The 9,714-nt window shown below is 44.2% G+C and overlaps 1 protein-coding gene and 1 long non-coding RNA gene across 4 annotated transcripts; both read left to right on the top strand.

Annotated features, from left to right (window-relative positions):
• The first annotated feature begins 1,755 nt into the window (after window positions 1–1,755).
• On the top strand, window positions 1,756–3,702 carry LOC119335716. Of its 3 annotated transcripts, none has more exons than XR_005161985.1 (6): window positions 1,769–1,825; window positions 2,469–2,662; window positions 2,976–3,115; window positions 3,195–3,326; window positions 3,405–3,444; window positions 3,527–3,683. XR_005161985.1 is itself a non-coding variant. In XM_037607811.1 (5 exons), the coding sequence occupies exons 2-5, from the start codon at window positions 3,099–3,101 to the stop codon at window positions 3,677–3,679; spliced, it is 342 nt and encodes a 113-aa protein (XP_037463708.1). In that variant the 5' UTR covers window positions 1,756–1,825; window positions 2,976–3,098; the 3' UTR covers window positions 3,680–3,702. The 3 variants fall into 3 exon arrangements, 1 of the variants encoding a protein (XP_037463708.1); XR_005161986.1 differs by having other exon boundaries at window positions 2,474–2,662; XM_037607811.1 differs by lacking the exon at window positions 2,469–2,662 and having other exon boundaries at window positions 1,756–1,825; window positions 3,527–3,702.
• Window positions 3,703–3,832: 130 nt separating this feature from the next.
• Window positions 3,833–5,681, top strand: LOC119335717. The gene is made up of 4 exons (XR_005161987.1): window positions 3,833–4,394; window positions 5,093–5,181; window positions 5,385–5,433; window positions 5,602–5,681. It is a non-coding gene; the product is annotated as an uncharacterized LOC119335717 (long non-coding RNA).
• Window positions 5,682–9,714: the final 4,033 nt, after the last annotated feature.

Genomic DNA, 9,714 nt, shown 5'->3' on the forward strand with positions numbered 1-9,714 from the left:
GACTCTAGATCAGCCCTCCCGAGAGAGATTAGGGCTTGGCGGCGGCTCCATATCGCAAAACGCGATGAAACTTCCTCTCTGATTTTTTTTCTCCGTGAGACGGAATATATGGAGTTGGAGTTGAGGTCGGCTGAGCCTCAGGGGGCCCACGAGACAGGGGAGCACGCCCAGGGGGTGGGCGCGCCCCCACCCTCGTGGACAGGGTGTGGGCCCCCTGGTCTTGATTCTTCCTCCAGTATTTTTTATATTTTCCAAAACTTGCCTCCGAGGATTTTCAGGACATTCCGAGAACTTTTGTTTTCTACACATAAAGCAACATCATGGCAGTTCTGCTGAAAACAACATCAATCCGGGTTAGTTTCATTCAAATCATGCAAGTTAGAGTCCAAAACAAGGGCAAAAGTGTTTCGAAAAGTAGATACGTTGGAGACGTATCAGTGGCCGAATGTCGAGCCACCGCGTGTTTCACCCACCGCTGAAGCCGCGACCGACCGGATCGCTTGCGGCAGCGAACAACGCGGAGGGAAGACACCATCAGAGCCGACCGATACTGGGTCGACGACTGCCAGAGAAGGATTCCGCGAACGCACGCGCGAAAGTGTGTCGCCCCTCGGACGAGGAGCGCCTCTACGTCAAGAGGAGCTTCCTGAAGCCAAGCGGAGTCGTCGGCGATGAAAACAGCGGGCCGAGACGGATCTCGCGGCCCTCAGCCAATCCACCCCTGGAAACCATGATGATGATGATCGGAAAAATTGCAACTTCACCAACACGTCGCTAAGACACCTGCCCCACGGTGGGCGCCAACTTTCGTGGTTCTAATACTGACAGTAGAAAGGGGGGTAGGTATAGAGAGGCAAGATCTCAGCTATGGTGAAGGTGTACACACGAGATTTACGAGTTCAGGCCCTTCTCGGAGGAAGTAATAGCCCTATGTCTCGGAGCCCGTAGGCGGTCGACTGGATTATATGTATGTGATGTTACAGGGGGTGTGAACCCTTGTCCCAGAGGAGGGGGTAGCTTATATAGAGTGCGCCAGGACCCCAGCCATCCTCCATTACAAGGGGCTTAATGTACATAAAGTAGGGGCATTACTGATAACGCCAGTCTTAAGTGTTATTAAAGATCTTAAAGACTACGGAGTGAATGTCCGACCGTTACAGAACTGAGTGACTCCTGGCCTTCAGTAGGTCGAGTGATTCCTCATATGGTCAAGTGACAACAGGCAGGGGGGTGCCCGAGTGATATGACTAATCGAGTGGATTGCACTCGACATCTTTGACTGGGGGTTCTTCGTTGCCTCTTGGACTTCTTATCTTCTAGGGTAGTGACCTTGGGTAGGATGTATAGGTCAGGCCTATGACCCTATCCCAGGTCTGTATCCTCATCAATGACTGCCTTAGATCTAGACGCACGACCTGCAGCTGCAGCAGCAGCTGGGTGGTGAGCTTCCTACCCCCGTGCACATCTCATCTCATCTCATCAAATCTAGATTGCTCTGTATGTATTTATCCTGTAAGGGTTGTGTCGTATGTTCTTCTTGCCATAAATATGAAGGCATCATGCTGTTAGCTCAACTGTGTTAACGATGCCTGTTATTGTTTTCCATGATTTTCTTTTCGTTGTTACATTTTTTTAGCATATATGGAGGCCATCTACTATTCTGCTGATATTTTTTATCATATCATCTTGTTTGTGGACTTACATTTACTACACTATCTTATAAAGGTCCCACAAATAGAAGCGTTGCTCATATCCTCTTGAATCAGGTGTGCAGTATGATGGAGTTTACAGAATTAAGAACTGTTAGATAAAGATTGGTGTTCAGGTAATTTTACTTCCTGTACAGAGGTTCCACATGCTGCTCTCTACTTTGTGCCACTGAATGAAAGATCAATGTATATTCTTTTGATTTCTGTCACAGGGTACGTATAAGGTCTTGATGTTAAACTAATGTAATTTTTATTGCTTACTAAAGCCTCCTAAGTCCCAACTCAACCACTTGAAGTTAAACTGAAGTATTAATCAATCTTGTTTGCTTTCTTGTACGTGTATGCCTACTTACCTTGCCCTATATGGCGATCGATGGCCAACCATAGAACGGTTCTGATTTTTTTATTTTGTCAAGTTTAGTTCATATTTTTTTTATCCGTGTGGTGTTTAAACGGTGAATATGTAGAGTTCACAGAAATTGTGAGGCATAGAATTGATTCAATCTTCATTTTTTTTCCAATTTGGTTTAGAGCTATTACCTGCTACACCTACAGATGTGAAAAGCTTACACTTTGCAAATCCAAAATTAAGCAGCATAATTTCTCACAGATTATATATAAATTGAGTGACAACTTCTGGGACATGTGCTTCTTTTGACCTATTATCTTGCTTTTGCATGATTAATTGGAGGTCCATAAGGCAGTTCTATCTCTCTCGCTAATACAATAAGTTTCTCTTTAACAAAAAAACAAACACAGGGCAGGAGCATAGATGGTGCACAGGAGAGCTGCCTTGTCATTGATAGAGGAAGTGTGAGAGCATGCTAATTGTGCAGGGAAGAGAAATAAAATGAAAACGAAAATGAGAAACAAAAGAGAAGAATGTTATGATCTCATGATAATGTCGGCCACCAGCCAGCGCCCACAAGAGTATACCTATAGGCGGTCCAAAGGTACTAGCATGCTTGCCAATGAATGTCACATGCTCTACCTAATATGTAATGCTTGGTTCTTTATTTATTTATTTTTCTTGTAGTTCATGCTTCTTTTCAATTATGCAATTTAGAAAGAAAAAAAGCATGTTATTATGTCATTATACCATGCCAGTATATGTCATGGAGGCCGGTAAAGTGATTATTAGTTAAAAAGTATAGGTCAAGCTTGATATGTTCTAATCTGTAGTTACTTAACCTTTGCTTCAAAGTAGTCATGCATTATGTGATTATCAAGCTTCAATTGACTGATGGTTTCATTGATTAATTCCAGGTTATCTAGGTTGGTAAAAAGCAAGGCCGCCTCATAGTTGAGGAAGATGATGTGCAACCAATGAAGAAGATATATTAGGATGGAACTCGAGGCATTTTGTGGATTAGTATCTATAGTTTTTTGATGCCTATAAAGCAGAGGTATGTGTGACAAAACAGAAGTATCCATGAATTACTACTTTATAAGATTTAGGTTCCACTATAATGTTGTTGATGATAGCCAAGCCGCCGCCTCTCCGCCGAGAAAGAAGGATCCCGATCTCCGCCGTGGTCGACAAACAACGCGAGGGCAGAGCACCCAGCCCGTAGGCTCATCCCCTTCTCCGATCCACTCCGGCGGCGGGCATCGTTGGTACGTTGCGCTTGTGTCACCTCTCATGAATTTTTTTCTGGTTTGATTCCCCATGTCTCACGGGTGTGTGGTATGCAGTCAAGGCATCGGTTCATGTGGTTTCCTGCTACTGGCATATGTAGGTTTACCGCTGGATTCAAGTCTAGAAATGTTTTATTTTCTTAAAATTGATTTATCATATGCTTTCATGATTTCATCAGGAAAGAGATGCAGATGAGAGGAAGAGAGCCTCCCCCAAGCTCTGTCTAGGCGATGCACGGGCGACGGCCACCCTTCCTGTTATTGCCTCCATGGCTGGTTGTTCATCCCCAGGAACCTCCTCCCCTCTCATGTGCGCCACACTCTGGGATTAAGGTCTGCTCCTTGACTGACATTTGCGCAGACCGATTCTCTGGTTTCTGTCCACCGAAGAATCAAATAAACAAGTAAGCTGATGTCTAACATATTCGTTTCATAATAGTTGGAACACAAGTATCTAGGATAGGGCGTGGTCACATTACAGGCAGCGAGGAGCAGCGCAAAGTTGTCTCGGCCGTGCCCTGCATCGAGGAGGAACACATGTATTTACAAATCGAGGAGGAAAACATGTAGTTTTCTATATTTTTCTGTTTGTTATTTTGTAACTTTATGCTTCACCTGCCCTAAATTATACGTATACTCATGTTGTCAGATACATAGGTATACAGATACATAGCTATGGAAGATACAATTTACGGATACATATCTGAATGTTATAGCTATAAAAATACCTGATTGTTATAGCTGAATGTAACAAAGAAAGTGGTATGGATGAATGGTGTCGTTTCTTTACCCATGCTGTGGTTGAAATCGTTGTTTGGTTCCCAGGTTGAACAAATCCGACATCTGTAAATCATCGATGTTTTTCTGGAAGTAGTACAATAGGTTTCAGATTGGGCGATGATTCGTTCATTCGACTACTTATAATTTGGGTTTCTACAGTTTCAAGAGGCTAACATTTCCACCTTGGGTGTCTTATCTCTAAGATTCTAACTACCAAATAACATTGCTTTGAAGTGTAGATGTTCCGGGATTGCTAGCTCCTGCCAGGTGATCAGAATTACTACTTTGTTTATTACTCAACGATGTCGGACACTGGTTTCTCTAAATATCTTTTACAAGTACAGTTTCTACTTTTTTCTGCAGAAATACTACATGGTAGTCTTGAAGTAAATACCAATTATGTGATCCAATATATTGTTTCAGAACAATAGACCATCAATATTATTTTCGCCTCGGGTTCTAGAGGACAACTAATTAAGAGAAAACTTCGGTGGGATAGAGACAGAAGTTTGCTATATTTCACAATACCCAAACAGAATTTCGTTGCTGTTTCTTCTGCCCTGAACTTTGCTCATGCCAATTACATTTTGTAGACCCTTTTTAAGGAAACTGCTTCGTTTACACCATCCCATTGGCATGTCTATTAGCAGTAATGAAACTTAAACGAACACTTCTAGGCTAGATATTATTGAGGTGTTGTGTACGTTGGTCCTTTTTATAGATCTTGCCATCTTTGTTTCCCAGGTGCTCAGTCATTTAACGTATTTGAGAAACTTGAAGGGAAGCACATGGCAAAGCCATAATTACCTTTTAGTTATATTTCAAGTTGTAGGAAAGTTGGAATCAATCTGGAAAGCATCTTTCTATTGCAGATATTTTATTAGTGGCTTGAAGACTTACACTCTGTTTGATGTTACAAAAATAGTGAGGTTATGCCACAATGCTGATATACTTGGTACTTGTAGGATGGAGAGGAGAAGACTGAAAACGATGTTGATATGAGGAATTCAAGGAAGTGGAAGAGGAAGAAAGTTCTGATGATGGTGATAATTAGGTTAGTATCTTAGAACTTTATATGCACCGATGTTTTCTTTGGGGGTAGAAAATTGGGTTTTAAAAGGTTCATCATTTTGGTAAAATTGTGTATTGTATGTGTGCTCCTTCACATCAACAAATATGAAATGGATAGACCAGTTGATGCATAACTTAGTTGTCATCCATATTCTCAAGTTTAACTCATATATTCTCGCTCTGCAGAATATCAAGTTTGACGACGATGATGATTGGAACCAAGAGGAGGAAGTACGTAAGTTTCCATCTATTCATATGGATGTTACCCTCAATGTACTATGACCAAATATGTAATGCCTGGTTTGGTATAATTATTTTCTTGTGTATCACTAGATAATCAGTTAACAAGTGTTGGCCATGGTGCATTGATCTTATTTAGTTGTGGTTTTGTATGCCTCCCCAGTTGCCGCTAAAACCCACCAAAGAATTAGCAAGAAAATTGATGGTGGGAGCTAGCAATGCTGGCAGTGCCTCCTTTAGGATTACAAAATGGTTAATCCTATATTCGCTTGCATGTGACCGATGGTGATGCTACACAAGTTCTGAAGGCAGTGCCCTCCCCTTCAGAAGGTAACAAGGATATATTAAAAACATTTTAACTTTCTGATATGTTAGTTCAACATTTTTTGCATAGTACCTAGCAAATTCAGAAAGTGCACAAACAGATCTCATCAATATTTTGTGTTTTGCTTGTTCAGTCTTTTGAGGTAACTTCTATTGTGTATTCCATTCTCTTCAGGAGATCTTGCTGGTTCTGCATGGCACAACTGGATTAAATATGCTACAGCAAGCAAAGGAGTTCAACGATGTAATTGCCACTCTGCTGTTCTGATGCTTGATTCATCAGATATGTTTCTATTGGATACTAATAATGAGGGCCTTTCTTGGCTTCATACCAGGTTGTTGGAATCAAAGGATTCATCCTAACGAAATTAGACGGGACTGCTCATGTTGGCTGTGTGGTACGGGCGATTTCCAGACTTTTATTGTAACAGGTACAAATTCCAGTCCTGGATCTTAAATAAACGACAACTGAACTTGCTGACCTGAATCCTGTCTCAGCTGAGTGTTCATAGACGAACTTGGAGTTCTAGCCAAGTTTGTTGGCATCGGTGAAGGGGTAGAAGATCTCCAACCTTTTGATGCAGAAGCTTTTGTTGAAGCCATTTTCCCATAAATTTGACTTAGTTATTAGTGTTTCTCATGTAACAAGATTTTGGCTAACATGCTACTCCCTCTGTTTCTAAATATATGTCTTTTTAGGAATTCTAATATGGACTACATACGAAGAAAAATGAGTGAATCTACACTCTAGAATATGTCTACATTCATCCATATGTAGTCCATATTCAAATCACTAAAAAGACCTATATTTAGGAATGTAGGGAGTAGAACTTGGTAGAAGCAATTTTTTCAACAATTACAGGTTTTTTGGTTCAGTCGTCGACTCATCTGCCTGATTTGTTTCTGTCGTTGATCCTAACTATTCATACAGAAACAGAAGCAAGTATTTGTGATATTATATGTTTCTTCTGATTAAGTTCAGGGCACGTTGCAGATACATTGAGCAAGAGTACTAACAGAGAAGAGGAATTTTTCTTTTCAAACTAGCATGATACAAGAATATTTCATTAATAGTCATACATTCATAACATATATCTTGAATCATACATACTTCCACGCTCAATTTTGAGTCCTAAGAAAAAAGATCCTCATGTGAAACTTCTTAAGATGAAAGTATTTCCACGTTGGATCTTTTTTCTTAATTAGGTGATATCATTTGATACCATGCTTGATTTGTACTACTACTTAAAAATTAGCTTTCTTGAAGCCATGGTTGATTTGCAGGTGCAGTCAACTGAGACATGGACTCTCGATTGAACAATAATTTTGTGCAACTATGTCAACATCTAGAGCATACATTTTTAACAGGTCATGAAGAGCATCACGTGTGCTATTTTCTGGCATAAAGCCTGATCTTAATGCTCATAAAACAAAAAAGAAAGACTGTACATATAGAAAATGGATATATACAAACATGAAAAAATATAGTTTATATAAAAGTAGTGGATGTTAGAACATCACACCAATGAAAAGCACTGTACATACAGAACTATTTCAGGCTAAGCTGGTTTTGACAACAAAATTTGTCGCCCGTAGCAATGCACGGCCATTTGGCTAGATGAGGCGTTGGGAGGGGATCAGTGTGGAGAGAGGGGCGATTAGCGGAGGACTCCTACTTCGCAGTCCATGGGAGGTATGGTGCGACAGAAAGGGGCCGTGATGGCGAAGATGAGGTGGGTGTCGTACGGTTTGAAAGGAGAGCACAATAGCGAGAAATGTCCTGCTACAGCAGAAAACCGAGCGGGAAGGGAAGGGTCCGGCAAGAAAAGAGAAATGTGCGTTGTGGGGGTCGGGTTTTTGTCGGACCGCGTTTTGGACATAACATGACGGATAGTCAAGATTGTTGGGCAAATAAGCCACGACGACGAGCCAGACGCGACTAGCGTGTGTATGGGTGCGAGCTGGGCGTGTCAGGCGCGTCGGGTCCGCGGCATGTGTGTGCGTGTGTACGTGCGTGTGGTGCATAGGATGCCCGTGCAAGTGTACACCGTAGGCGTGCGTGTGTGTGCGCTCTGTTGGCGAGAATAGGGGGTGCGTGGAGTTGGTCCAGGGCGGGCTCGCCCCGACCCGGACGTGTGCGTGCATGTTGGGCGCGGGTAGAGCGGGCCGGACCAGGCGCTCTGCGTGGACGGGGACGTGGGGTGCGCGCCCAGACGTGGCCCAGGATATAAGACCCTCCCTAGACGTTGTAACAAGTGTCGGCTGAGTTCGTGCTCAGGGAAAACAGAAAACACCGTTCGTGGCGACGGTGGTGTTCGTGCACCGGCAAACCTCGTTGTGCTTCATGTCTCCTTCTTCTTCTTTCTGTCGTTCGAGCGCAGCAAGCAGAGAGAGTGAGAGAGGCAGCAGCTAGGGCTAGCTAGGGTTTGGTTCCAACAATTGGCATCAGAGCCACATTGTGGGAGCTGATCGCCGGCGATGTCGCTCGTCCCGTACACCGTCGGGTCGGGGAGCTCGCTGCCAATGCCGGTCCTGATGCTCACTGGTGATAATTACACCACGTGGGCAATCAAGGTCGGGGCCAATCTCGACGCGGCTGGGCTGTGGGAGGCGGTGGTGTTGCCGAAGGACGCGGTCGCGATGGTGATCGCCAAGAAGGACAAGCCGGCGTGGGCGTACCTGCTCGGGGCGCTGGCGGAGGATCTCCTGCTGCAGTTAGCGTCCAAGAGGACGGCAGCGCAGGTCTGGGCCAGCCAGAAGACGCGATTCATCGGCGCGGATTGAGTCCGGGCGGCGCGGCTGGGCACTCTCCGGGGTGAGTTCGACCTGCTGCGCATGGCAGAGGCTGACAGGTTGGATGAGTTCGCCGGCAAACTCGATGGTATGGTGGCGCGCTTCCTGTCACGCCCAATATGCGACCCTATCCAAAAGGAACTCGAAGGTCCCACCAAGGATAGACCCGCATATTGAAATGCTTTTGCAAGGTGGATATCATTACATCAACATTACATAATAGATGGGGATACATACAAAAGGCATACAATGCCACACGAATACAACATCATCATACATCAGAGCACCATCCGACTACGGATGAAACACAAACAGAAACTCAAACGACATCCACCCTGCTAGCCCAGGCTGCCGACCTGGAACCTAACCCCTGATCAAAGAACAAGCAGAAGAAGAACTCCAAACAGGCAAACATCGCTCTCGTGTCAAGATCATCGCAAAACCTGTACCTGCAACTGTTGTTGTAGTAATCTATGAGCCACGAGGACTCAGCAATCCCATTATCATGGGTTTCAAGACTAGTAAAGCTTAAAGGGAAAGGAAGGGGTAAAGTGGTGAGGCTGCAGCAGCGACTAAGCATATATGGTGGCTAACATACGCAAATAAGAGCGAGAAGAGAGCAAGCGGAACGGTCGTGAAGCTAGCAATGATCAAGAAGTGATCCTGAACTCCTACTTACGTCAAACATAACCCAGAAACCGTGTTCACTTCCCGGACTCCACCGAAAAGAGACCATCACGGCTACACACGCGGTTGATGCGTTTTAATTCGTATCTGGTGTCAAGTCATCTACAACCAGACATTAACAAATTCCCATCTGCCAATAACCGCAGGCACGGCTTTCGAAAGATTATACCCTGCAGGGGTGTCCCAACTTAGCCCATGACAAGCTCTCGCGATCAACGAAGGATATACCTTCTCCCAGGAAGACCCGATCAGACTCGGAATCCTGGTTTACAAGACATTTCGACAATGGTAAAACAAGACCAGCAAGACCACCCGTTATGCCGACAAATCCCGATAGGAGCTGCACATATCTCGTTCTCAGGGGACACCGGATAAGCTAAGCGTACAGGAGTCGACGAATCCAAGTTGCCAAGGAATGGTCCCGCACGGTGCTCTAGTTTGGACCAACACTCGGAGGAGCACTGGCCCGGGG

This window comes from Triticum dicoccoides, chromosome 7B (assembly GCF_002162155.2).
Source record: "Triticum dicoccoides isolate Atlit2015 ecotype Zavitan chromosome 7B, WEW_v2.0, whole genome shotgun sequence".
NCBI classification, from domain to species: domain Eukaryota; kingdom Viridiplantae; phylum Streptophyta; class Magnoliopsida; order Poales; family Poaceae; genus Triticum; species Triticum dicoccoides.